Below are 13,717 nucleotides of genomic sequence, written 5' to 3' on the forward strand. Positions count from 1 at the left end.
GGTATCTGCTGCATTTTTAAACTTCACCTCTCTATCACTATTAGTTAACTTTATTTCTCTTCAAAACACTTCTTTGAATCGCTTCACCGGAGCACACGACCGACTAGACACGTCCTTCCACCTCGGTTGCCCGAGCAGGAGTGTCTGGATTAATATGCTTGACTAGTACAGCCGTATCGTCTGCAATGTCAGTACTTTGTTGTTGGTAATTGTTGGTACGTTGACCTTGTATATTGTATACAAAGTGGGTGCTAAGACGCTTCCCTGCAGTACCCCTACCTTGATGTCTTTAACTTCACAATATGCGTCCTTTGTTTTTACTACAAACGTTCTATTGATTAGGTATGATTTGAGTAAGTGGTAGATTTGTCCTGGGAAATGTTTTTTGATTGTTTGTAAGAGGCTTTCATGGTTCACTTTGTCAAATGCTTTCTCGATGTCCATGAGGAGGGCTGTACAGTATTTTTTCTTTTCTATCGCTAGTAAAATTTCGTTGACGAGCCTATACATTTGCTCTGTCGTGAACCGCTTGTTTCTGCATCCAAATTCGTGATCTGGTATTAATTTTTCTTTGTCTATTGTTGGTTTTAGACAGTTATATATTATTTTTTCTAGTAATTTGGAAAACACAGCAAGTAGCGATATTGGTTTGTAAGATGCAGTTTGGCGTGGGTCTTTGCCTGGCTTAGATAACATTATGATCTGTGCTATCTTCCATAGATTAGGAAAGTATTGGTTCTTAAAATTGAATTGAATATTATTGTGATTAAACGTATTGCTTTTGTAGCAAGGTCTTTGTGTTTTATTATTTTTTGTTTTCTTGATTATGATTCTAATTTCTTGTGCTGTTATATTAGTTATGCTTGTTAGTCGAGGTACCTGTATTTTGAGCACCTTCGTCTGAATGAGTAAATGTGTTACAAAGGTGGTTGGAAAATTCTTCAGCTTGTTCTTCGTTGCATCTGGCCCATCTGTTGTCAGGTTTCCCGATTGCTGGGATTAATTTTATGGGCTTCTTTATTTTGTTCGTAGCTTTCCACAGAGAGTAGTTGGCAGCCTCATACGCACAGAATGTCTCTATGAATTTTTCCATTCTGCTCAGGCAGAACTGCGAGCTTTAAAAACGGTTATCTAGTAAAGGTTAAAGTCATTTACCTTCTCAGAATTAACTCCACTCTTTGTGAATATTTCAATTTCATTGCCTAAAAATATTATTCTTGTTCGACTTCTCAAAAAGCAGCCCATTTCGATGAGTTTCACATGTATCACATGTTCTTTACATATCCATTTGCGAAAAGGCTATTAACGTCAAATCGTCAAGTCTCGACGCTAACTCTTGAAAAACAGTTTCTTCGTATAGTAGTGACCTTTCTAATATTTTGATATCATAAACATTAAGTTCTTCATTCCATTTAGAGTCCATTCCATTTATTTCACGCGCTAAGAAATATTTTCCTGTTGTTACTTCCCGTGACTCTCCACATAAACCAGACTTTATCCCTCGGGCAAGATGACCACCAGATGTCTAAACACCCTTGTTGCGGACCTTCAATTATCTTAAGGATCAATCATAAATTTTAGTATTCTTTATAGTGGCCCTTACGGCCACACAAGTATCTTTTAAGTTGAAGCATTTCTTAGACTTATTGTCCATTCCGGGAAAACAGGAGAAAGCGAGTTTTTGCCATGTACAATGCCACCCACGAGCGATTGGGGTGGCCAGCACCCATCCTTATCCAGCAGTTTTGTTTTTATTCAATTAGCAGCAATGACCGTTGCCCTCACTATCCTAACCAAAATTGCCATCAACGAATCCTCTTGTTCCGTGCTTTAGGCACACCCATCACTAGTTCTCCGCGACAGCACCATCACCAAAGTTCACTGGTTTTACGTCCTTTGACCGGTCAACATCTTAACTCGGTATTACCTATTTGTCCGGTCAACATCTTAAACTTGCTATTTACACTTCATTGAGAACACGTCTACACCGCGCGTAAATACTTAACTCTTCAAAGTTGTTGGAATAAAATGTATATTTCAACCTGTTAAATTAGTGTTATCATCATTTTAACCAGCCCTATTATCTTAACTGAAACTGGGGATCGACTGACTCGTGGCGTCGATTATCGTATCGTAACGAGAATTTACAGCTGTCGAACACCTGTTTCCTCATTAATATCGCGGTATTTACTCTCTATTTCTCTTTGAAAAATGAACATATATATGTCGGAGAAGGATTTAAAGTATGGGCGTCTGATGAACCTTCACTAGAATTGACCATCGTGGTTAGGTATTCTAGCTGATCGTTATGGGTACCGAGGTGATGATTACAAGAGGTTACAGGTAATGATGGCAATCGAACAAACGAGAGGTCGATGACAATGAATTTAGGTTCGATACGAATCCACGGCCACGGGAAGACGAATCCGATATGATACACGATCCTGGTGTGACTCCACGTACTAGTCGTAATGACTCTCTTAATAACTAACTCCGTAACTTTCTCGATACCTAACTAACTCCCAGTACAAATGGAACTGTCCTTATATAGTCCTCTCCCCCTCTCTCGGGTCAATTTTTGTTTTTAAGGAGAAATGCACAATTATTTCATACCTCTGTTGTTACATGTGCGTCCCGTGACCGCGGCTACGTTCGGCGACTCATTGTCACCTCGAGCCCAAGCACATCGTCATAAACCCTGAATACACATAATCGGATTAGCGTCGTACAATTATTTCCTATTCTTATTGCTTAAGGGTAGCTACAATAAAAGTCCGGGCTAGGGTATTGGTTTTCCTAATCGCTCGAAAAGAAAGGCCCCGATGTCCTTTCATCTCCGACATATATTATATAATATTGTAGTATCGTGGACGAGGGGCCTGGGGGGTGTCATGCGGATTGTAAACAAGCGGTTGCTGAACATGTACGTAGTGAGGCTATGACAAAAGACAAGGGGTTGCTGGGGGACAATAGACGAATTAACAGCAGTACGAGTTGAGATGTCAGAGAGTGCAGATTGTGTTATCCAGTTAGTGTTGTTAGTGTTGTTAGGAGAGAGTTGAATTTGCGTTGACGAGAATTGTTAATCCATTTATCATTAATAAACTAATTATAATAGTTTACGATACTACAATATTAATGGAAGAGCCAATGAGAAGTCAATATTATCTTCCAAGAGAACGATAGAGTTGCGACCCATGATTCCTTTCGTAAAGTTGATCTTCGCGGAGAGTGGGATATGATGCAAGCAGACAAGTTAATGTCCTTATCTTTGTTTTCAAGCTTAAGGGCAATATTGCACAGACTTTTTTGGACGAATCTCCTCCAAACCGAACAGGCATAATAACGCCACGGTAGTCTTTATCAACAGCTATGAGGCTTGCTGCCGAATATCGGTGGAGCCGGGGTCGGAGTGCGCCGACTATATGAGGGAGTCGTCCGTCCTCAAATCCTGTACAGGGCTCTGATGTGAGCAGGTAATCTGATGACGCATCCTCACAGTCTGCTTTTGCTGAGGATGTTGCGTAGGACGACCGCCATCAGGATCATAAAGGGATACCGGACGGTATCTCATGTGTCGACTTCTGTCCTGGCGGCATCTTCACCATTTGGGCTTCAGGCCTTCACGCTCTGACGGGTGTACGAAAACCTGAGGGGCCTGGGCTCGGGCGGGGACTCATCCCTCGCCGGATAGGCGGCTCAAGACGTTCGGGGAGGAGCTAGGCGAGAGGTATGGGAGCTGAAGATCAGGCCCGTGCTCACCGGGCATGGAGTATTCGATGAGCACGTACAGAAAATTGGAAAAGAGCTAATGAACACCTATCACCTTTGAAGAGGACGAGGACACGGTCCAGCACATGATGGAGTTTTGTCCGGCGTGGGAGATCTCCCGCCGTGTTCTACGACTAGCGATTGCCGAGAGTTTGGACCCATCGTCAGTCGTGGAAGCGATGCTGAGGGGGCAACAGGAGTTCCTCGCAGTCCGCTTCTAATGCGAAGAAGTAATGCTCGCAAAGGAGCGGGCTGAGCGGGAGAGGGTGAGAAATTCTCGCTCTTGTAGTGTTCCGCGCCGCCCTAAATAGTCATAGGAGTCGTCACGCCGAGGAGCTTCTGGGATCTCCTCAGGCTTGCACGACGGCCCAGGGGAAAGCCCGAACTAAATCTAAGTGATGGCTCCCTCAGAATGAGAGGACGCTAAAGTGCTCCGGAAGCAATTAGAAAAAAGTCTGGGAACACCTCTGTTGAGCGTCAAGCGGGCCACCGTGGGGTTTTAGTCGATAAGTCCGACATTACCCCACCGCCTCTCAGAAGAGCGGCGGTTGTTCATGAGGATTTCTCCACGAATATAAAAAAAAGTATTTATTAACAGCATTTATACACCTTGCGCAAGAAGTATACTTTCACATACTTTTGAATGAGTGAGTGAAAATTTGACGCTGCTTTATTCTATTCCTGATTGATTCCTTCTTTATGATAGTTAAGGAGAACTAAGATCTTGTGATACGAAAGAATTATATTATTCGAAATCACTCGAGTATAATTGAACGCTCTTACATGCAGTATATGTAAATGAAATGTGCAATAATGAAGAATTAACATTATAAATATTTATAGAAATACCTATATGTACAGTGATATTGCCCAACCAACCAGGACACGGTTCCTTCAGCGAGGCACTAATTATACTTGGACGCACTATCGCAACTGGGAAACTTGTACTGTTGCTGGATACAACCTGTTCTGCCAGATTCTTGGTGAACGTGTATGTGTTTGGATGAATTTTTAAAATTTTTCCTTCTAATAGCTTAATCGACTCCTTGTCAAGACTGTCACAAATCTCAATCACGCTAGATGGTTGTAAACTCGTGCTGAAAAATTATCAATAATAGGATATCATATAGTATCATCTACGTAGCTTGGAATCCGCACTCCCGAAAACATTGAGAATGGCAACAATGCAATATGTATACCACTACGAACCTATATCGTGCGTCATCTATGAGCTTTTACCAGAAGTATGGTAAGGCGAGAACATCGAGCATTGCCGTCGACGGAGTTTAATTTTGATGCCACTGTAAGTAAAAAACGATACCCGTTTTCTATACAATAATTACATTCTTTAAGTTATTTCGCTGCATCTATTTGGCTTCCCTTGTTTGTCATTTGTACGTTCGATATGTTCACAGCAGATAATTACTAAATTTTATGTTACAACGTAGAAGAAAATGACTAACACAACAGTTAAAAGGAAGAAATAACGAACGAAATATGTAGATAAAGAGTAACGAAGTTTGTAAAAATGCAAATAATTACATTACAATTACATTTGAGGTAAACATAATTCAAGATTTCTGTTATCGAAGAAAAGAGAAGAAAATTGAGCACGGGAAAATGCACAGAAGTGGACGCACATGCTTGCTTCGAATCTTCGTGAGTGCACAGGGACATGAAATTGTGTTTGACAAAAAACACGTATAATATGTACAGAACAGCGATCCTTTTCTCTTTATTAGCTTTTTTTATTTCTCCTTGATCAGCGACAATGAAATTGCTCTGTGTTCTCGTCTCATTATACTTCTGACAATAGCTCATAGATGGCGTATTATATTATGATTCTAACATATTAAACGTGCTACACATTACAGTGTTTCCATCATAAACACATAAAAATAAAGTGCGCAAGTACATGCACGGCCACGTATCAGGTATGGAAACTCTAGAGAAGGAGTTAGAGCTATGAATTTCTAAAGATGTGCTTTATAAATTACTTGCCACTAAACATAGATAATATAAACTAAACTACTTTTCATAAGTTTTTTTAAACGTACTTTAACGTACTTTTTTGTAACGTGTATTTCATAACAGTAGTAGATTTCAGTTGCAGATACAAGTCGTATTGCGCGACGAATCCTAGCAATTTGATTGAAACGCCTTATTTCTGAGAAACATTTTTTGACGCGTAATAGTCTTACCCTCTGCCCCTCTACCCTTACAACAACAACAGTTCCCAGAACTGTGTATACGACCATGATCGGTCATATATTTCCGTGCAAATGGATGTAACATACGAATAGACAGCGAACGCTAAACAATGTCCCCCTCCCTCCGGCTCGCCCTGTCGTTGTCCAATCAAAAATACAGACTGACGCCGCTCGTTGATAGGTATTGACCAAATCACGTAATGGTAACGTGACGTACCGATACAGCACTGGCATGACAAAGCATTACAACATGCATTTAAACTCGTACTATTCGTCACAGACCAGTACGTGACGTGGCTATTGTAACGTCAACAAATGTCTACAACCGACTCAGGAAATCTGAACCGCTTTGCACGCGACACCAACTCCCAAACCAAAGGAATAAGAATTCGACACTTAGGCATAATATAAGCAAACCTCTAGAAGGGCTGGATCTTGGTCGAGGCTTCAGTCTTTTCGTAACAGTCTAACTGTAAACTTATATTCGTATTATAGAATAAAGGTATCTCAAACTCTGGTTCAACAACCCAACATTTTTTTTTTATTATTTTCCTGTCATTTTTATGTGACACTATTTACGTTTACATATTTAATGCACAAATGCATTATTAGACAAAGACACGTGAGGCCTCTATGTAGCGTTCTCTGTCTATCCCTACATTTCTTCAGAGCTTGCTCGCGCACTCTATTCTTATATCTCTATATTATAACCAGTTAGGTGGATAATCCTGTATTCGTCACGCTATAGCTGCCACAAAACTGCGGATAAAGTTATGGGAAGCTTTAAAATGGAAAAATTCACATAATTTCTGTTTAGATTCTCTTCCTTAAATCGTGTTTATTTATATGAAAATATAGATCTATATAAATATCCGCAGGTAGCTTTTGTGTATCAAGAACTGTAGTTAATTATTCCAATCTAACGAGGAAAAGACAAAACTTAATAAAAAGAAATCCCAGAAAAATGTTTTTTCAATACCTAATTTTTATCCTTAGCAGATTGCTAGAAATGCATTATTATTGATTATCCTCTATATAAGATTTCTTAGACTTACGCCTGTTTTAACAAGTACTTTTTATTTCAATGGATACACGTAAGTGTTAGTTAGATAAATAAATAAACAAATTATACAAAGCTATCAATTACTTTCATTGTTTATTGATTTTTAAAAGTAGAGTTATTTACGATAATAAACAAATGTTTAAGAAAATTTAATTATTAATATAATATAAATACTAAATATCATTTATCCTTACCTGTACACTTTTTCCTCAATCTCTGGTAGATTTGCATTACTATAAGCTGTGCTAACATGGATAACGCTAATTACATGCTTCAGTTCATTGCACAGCTCAATGATACTAAAAGTACCTTTCACATTTGTGTTCACGGCCTCATTCAACGGCTCTTTGAAATTCAAAGTGGCCGCAACGTGGAACAATATGTTCACATTCTCTATCAACATATTTCTGTCTTTTTGCGAAAGACCTAATTTTGGTAGACTTATGTCACCCTCTACGGGGTGAACTTTTTTTAATGCTGAGGGATTCTTTGCTTTGGCATCATCGAAAATCTGAAGAAGGAAAGGTACAAGCTCAGTTTCCAATATAGATTGTTATTGAATATATTAATTTTCTATCAACACATTGTTATATATATGTTATATATATAATATGAAATTGAGAAATTAATGAAATGTGAAATTAATCGGTTTGATTTGTGAATGTCTTAAATACTGAAAGCAACGAAAATGTTATTTACGTACGGGATCATCTATGATCTCTTTATATCGTTGTTCCATCGTTTGCTGTTTTTTTGGACGAATCAGAATAAAAATAACGACGATGCGTGGACACACGCGTATCAGTTTCTCCAGGAGGCCTTTCCCCACGAAACCAGATGTGCCAGTTATAAAAATTCCAGTTCCGGCGTAAAATCCCTCGATGGAATTCACCTTATTTAATTTTTCTGTAAATTCTGTTTTCATTGTGCTAGTACCACAGCACCCTCACGCTTTCAAACCCGATATCTGTAATTGAATAATAAAAAATAATATCTCGGAAACTAGGCAAGTCCACTCCTTATATGTATAGGAGAAAGTTGTTCAGAATATCGATTTCTGCAAAGATTGCATTTCTGAAGTTTTCCCAGGAATTAACATTTTTCTCAATTTCGCTCCTTTACATTTTGTCTGAACTGCGGTATGAGACATGTAATGACCTTTTTCCAAAGTACATTACATTCAAAAGAAGTTATATAACGTAGATCGGTACGTAGCTCTGTATATACGAAAAAGTTTCCATTGCACAGGATTTTCCATAAGTCGGAATTCGCGCAAGCGAGGACACATGAGAATGGCTATAGTGTAACATATACTCTTACTACTTCAGTCAAATATCAACTCGTCTCTTATCAACTGTTGCTGTAGAAGTATAATTAGGCAAGAACGTAGAGCGGTTTGGATATCGTCGAAGGACTTTAAATTTACTGTCACAATAAGCAGAAGACAATCGCTGAGAAATACCGCCACGTAATGGTATTTTTGCCAAAACCATTTCCGATAGGAATTCCTTGTTTATTGAGAATATACATATATAATATATATATGTCGGAGATGAAAGGACACCGGAGCCTTTCCTTTGGAATTTTGGGAAAATCCTCTAATACTTTAGCCTAGATTCTATCATAGCCGTAATTAAGCAATTGTTGTCGTTCAATCCGATTGTATTTGTTCGAGATTTGTGATAGTGAGATTGGGCTCGAGGTGACACCACTGGTCGCCGAACGTAGCCACTGTCACGGAATGGACGTTTTGCCTGACGGAGGTGTGGAATGGTTGTGCGTTTCTCCCTAGAAATGTGGTTGTGGCGGCATACGGTCTCGAGAACGGGCATAGCCACGCGTGATTTTACCTTGAAGGTGTCAATATAATGGGACACACGTTGTATTGATAATCAAACTCCAGGCAAAAACTGCCTAGTAACGGTGATTGGAACTTTCTCGATGCTTCCAACCAGTATATAACAAACGAACGCAATCGTAAAGAGAGGAAAATTTTCATCAGTCTGTTATTCGTGCGATCGCCTTGGAAAGTTACATATCGAGCAGTATATATCGAGCGTCCCAGCAAACGTATTTCGTGCTTCAAAGTATTCTACGTTTAGTAAAGAGTTATCCCGTTGACCGTGGATTCGTTATCGAACCCAAGAACATTGTCAATAGCATCTCGCGTGTCTAAACACCACGGTTATTCGTCAAACTTTGTAAAAAGTCACATTTATACCTGTAAATATAATTTCTGTTGTACAAAACGATGGCTAATTCAAATGAGGAATTGTTACGCGCCCTAAATTCTGACGATAATCCCACATATATATTGGATAATAAAAGTTATATATATATAAATTTTCATTTAAATAGAGTCATTGGATATTTGAAAGTTAAAATAAAAAATACAAGTAAATTATTTGTTGTTTGAACAAGTCTAAAAACATTATTTAAAATAATGGAATCAATTATTATTTATAAATATAATTCTCGTTTATTATTTTTACCCATTTTTAACTAATATCTATCGGTCGTTGAACAAATTTATCTTTACACAAATATAACATTTCAATCGGCAAAATTACTGTAAATTACAATTTGTAATTTTTAATGCTGTCTGTTAACGACGACTACCCCAATATCAAATCGGCTTTCGGACAACTTGTTCGAAAAGCAAACGTAAACTGCGATTTATCTATTGGAAAATAACGATATTAATTTTACGACTTCTTCATTGTACACAATGAAACAGATAAGACAAAACCAAAAACTATTTATTTATACATTATTATTCGTTTCCCAATTAAATCCAAATGGCAAAGTCTTTTAAACAATGTCAAAGAATAATTTAATTATTATTTCTTATTTGCGAATATTTTAAAGGCTTGTGTTTAAATAAGAAATTTAATTCTTATTCGCAACTAAAATATTATATTGTGTTACGCCACGAGGCTTACCATAGGTCGTATTCCTAACCGTCGCTCGTGGCACTAGTGTCGCAGACGGACCATCTCATGAAAATCGTCTACGGCTTCGGGTGTCTCATGAGTTATTTTCGGATAGTCAAAAATCAAATCCCAGTGGCACATACAAACTTGACGGTGACAGTCAAATTTGTCTTTTAGAACGTCAACAGCGATTGGATAATTTATCTCTGTAATGTCTAACGATTGGATGCTTCGCGTGACCCTTCCGGTCAAGGATGATCGGACATAATGAAATTTTTGTACGGGTGTCAGTCGTTCGCTTCGATCTATAGTGGACGAGAAGGAGTCGTAAAATGAACGCCAATTCTCGATGGTACCGACGAAAGTAGGTAAATGAATTTCTGGTAATTTAATTGATATCGGCGACATTGGTATTCGACGACGATGCTGGTGCGTCATCCATGAGAGTGTGTATTCGTACTACCAGATCGTAATATGTGTTTGTTGTTCGGAAACGCGCGCGTCTTCCTCCTCGCCTAAGTCTTCTAGTTCTTCTTGTAATAGTCTATATTGTTTCCACGTGTCGTCGAGCAGTGTCTTGTAAGCCCTTAACACGTTGGCTGCCATGACACCCGTATTCGGGTGTCAGCAAAGTTTCTGGTCAGGCCACGTAACCCATATTCGGGTGTTGCTTATTTGACTACTTGCGAAGGATCGTCGTAGGTGTTTGAAAAGATATTCCATAATAATAAAACTGTTGCATTGTTATAAAAGTAATACGAAAATGGTTTATTAAAAAAATTATTTAGAATGTAAAACATTAAAGCATTCTATATATAGCTGAGGTTGGTCGGGACAATTTGGACAATAAGTTGTTGTTTTCTTCAAATTCTTTCGTGTCTTTGTTCGGTCCATTCGACGTCTTTTATTTGCATAACATAGTTTGCATACGCGTCTAATGCTTCTTCCGGAATCATAAGCCTCGTAAAAGCTTTCTTTTTCACTGCTATCTGACTCGCTAAGAAATAAGTTTTCAATTTTTCTTTTCGACATTGTAACGAATTAGGGCAGAGATTTTAAGTTATACCGTTCGTTGCTCGGCCAAGATTCAAACTGATTTTGTAGAAAGTGGAGAAATGGGAAACAAATGTGAAGGAATTGAAACAAAAGAAACGAGAGGTAAGACCACCGGATGAGCGACTCGCATTATGAAAATATCGACGGGAGCACCGAGCAGAGGACGCTTGGTACTGCTGCACGCGTGTCCTGACGGAGATTTTTTTGAAAACAGGCGTGGCAGTCGACGTGTTAAAGAGGCCTTATTCGGTTGGCTGGATTGTTCATATTTCATCAAATAGGCCGATTTGGAAGCCTCGTCTTCGATGCAAGGTAATTTTGTTTGTGCTTTCCATTGGTATAGCGGATTGTAAAGACAATAACAATGAAGGAGCTTACCTTGTAGTTGTGAGTTTAAATGTTGCTCGTCACGGTGTGTGTCTCGTTTGACGTGCAAGACGTTTCCTTGCGGAATTTGATCCCTCTAGTTGTTGGCGTGAGGCTGCGTGGTCGCGATCTTCAACCACCGGGTTATATTTTTTCAAAACCGACTATAGGCGTTTATGCCTAGTTAGCCTCGTTTCTCCAAATTGTTACACAACAGTGTGCTATTTGTTCTCACCTCACCGATGGTACATAAAATAAGCACAATGGCGGTCCGTAATTGCAGGAAAGGCACGAAATTCGTCGTTATATCTTCGTAGAGTTCTTTTCTGCTTATCGGTTTCGTGAATCGTATCGCGAAATGGAATGGAAGCTCAGTTCGCTTCTCACTGTTAGACGCGATCAAACAAAAATAAGAATAACTGCTTCTTCCTGTCTGTTCTCTTCATCGACGTTACTTTTATGCTCCCCTCCGTCACGATCACGCATTACAGAAGGAAAAACGTGGGAAGAAAGAGAGACAAGAAGGTAGAGATACAAGGAGAAAAATAAAGGAGCAAAGAGCAAGAGAAACAAAAAAAATAGTTTATTCATGACATTATTTGCCCAGTGATATTTCATAGCACTGCATTTATGCATCATTGGCAAAAAAAATTAATACACGTAAATGTTTACGTTATACGTATATACGTATTATGTAGATGAGTAAATAAATTATACATTATCACCCAGTGTAATTTAATAGTATTCCTTGTAGAAATTTCAGGACTATGGTAGGTGCATTTTGTATAGTACAATCGAGTTCTGCTTATGTTACATAACATATTGTTTAAAAAATATCATTGTATCCTAGAAACCTGCAAACGTCAAAGACGCGAATATTTTTAAATTTGTTTGCTTACGCAATGCCATAGCCAATTTTTCATTTTCTATATTCCGCATCTTTCTATAGTTTAATATATCGTTAAACATAAAATATTTTGAACCGTGCACTTTACTTCGTAATAATGACATTCTAAATTATAGCTACTTATATCAACTTGTACTTGCAAATATATGTCTCTTAGATTAATTAATGTTCTTTTCCCCTCATTAACATTTACACACTATTACTAAACAAAAAATTAATATGCATGTAAGATCGTTAATCGTTCAAGATCGTGGTAATTCAGAGAATCGATTCTGAGGTCTGAAAATCGAGTTTACTGTGAAAATATTTAAATGAAATACAGGACTAAATAACAATTAACAACAGTAATAATTAAATAAACAGCAATCAATTAATAACAGAAAACAATAAATAACAAGTTTTGTGCAGTGTCTACCTGAAAATCGAGAATCGATTTTCAACATCCAGAGCTACCGATCTTTCTCCGTTAATCTTCAATGTTTTAAACAATTACTCTTTCTACTATGGTCTTCTCTAACTCTGATGTTGCTCTCTGTCCGTCCGTTTGGGAAATGAGCGTCTCTCAAAATGGCTGTCCGTGAAACAAAGAAAGTCGTGCTGCCCGTGAAACAGAGAAAGTCCCTATCACCCTTGAACTCTCTAGGGAGTTTACATACATATGTAGCGGCACTCGACAATAAACCTTTCATTTCATCGGTGTGCAACAGTTGCCAAAAATGTTCACGACTCCATTTGGGTTTTAGTTCTAAAAGAAGCCCTGGTTTACAGAATGCGAGAGATGCCTGTAATATCGTCTGTGGAATATATTATTATTATATCCTGATATTTGTAATTTATTTATAATGAATGGATTGTACAAATATAGACAGAAAAACGATGGTAGTTCAACATGAACTAATCGCAATAACACGCTACAATCTAGACAACTCTATTTTGTACTATTTCAGCCGATCAGTAACAAATCATATGTTGCGTACGGAGTCGAGCTGTTATTAAATCACTAATAAAGAAATAATTGAAAGTAGCAAAAACACGAATTGACGTTTTGTCTACGTTATTTTATATTACCTTATATTACATTACGTTATATTATATTATGTTATATTATATAATGTTATATTATATCATGTTATACAATATTTCGTGGTATTTTATTACGTTATATTATATTATGTTACATTATATTAAGTTATGATCTATTACGTTACATAATATTATATTATAGTTATATAGTATTACGTTATATTATATAACGTTATAATGTGTCACGTTATATAGAATTACATTATATTATATTACGTTATAATGTATTGCGTTATATAGTATTACGTTATATTGTATTACGATATAGTGTATTATGTTATAATGTATTACGGAGATATTTTTTTGTTGGGAGAGCTTGTAACGATTG

General features: G+C 37.7%; 2 protein-coding genes across 3 annotated transcripts in view; both read right to left on the bottom strand.

Moving 5' to 3' along the window:
* LOC122577426 overlaps positions 1 to 4,614 on the bottom strand; it is a 5,612-nt gene extending 998 nt beyond the window's left edge. Inside the window, exon 1 of one of the 2 annotated variants that reach the window (XM_043748723.1) lies at positions 6 to 4,614. In XM_043748723.1, coding sequence (XP_043604658.1) covers positions 6 to 14 — 9 coding nt within the window. In that variant the 5' untranslated portion in view covers positions 15 to 4,614. The other variant, XM_043748724.1, reaches the window with a different exon arrangement.
* The window catches only part of LOC122577425 (putative fatty acyl-CoA reductase CG5065), a 22,529-nt gene extending 10,700 nt beyond the window's left edge, over positions 1 to 11,829 (bottom strand). The window contains exons 1-5 of the mRNA XM_043748722.1: positions 11,635 to 11,829; positions 11,412 to 11,563; positions 7,748 to 8,011; positions 7,239 to 7,555; positions 4,621 to 4,868 (exon numbers count right to left, since the gene is read on the bottom strand). Of these exons, the coding sequence (XP_043604657.1) occupies positions 4,621 to 4,868; positions 7,239 to 7,555; positions 7,748 to 7,969 (787 nt within the window). The 5' untranslated portion in view covers positions 7,970 to 8,011; positions 11,412 to 11,563; positions 11,635 to 11,829. The remainder of the gene's footprint in view (positions 1 to 4,620; positions 4,869 to 7,238; positions 7,556 to 7,747; positions 8,012 to 11,411; positions 11,564 to 11,634) is intronic.
* Positions 11,830 to 13,717: the final 1,888 nt, after the last annotated feature.

Source organism: Bombus pyrosoma, unplaced genomic scaffold (genome assembly GCF_014825855.1).
Source record: "Bombus pyrosoma isolate SC7728 unplaced genomic scaffold, ASM1482585v1 HiC_scaffold_4707, whole genome shotgun sequence".
NCBI classification, from domain to species: Eukaryota; Metazoa; Arthropoda; class Insecta; order Hymenoptera; family Apidae; genus Bombus; species Bombus pyrosoma.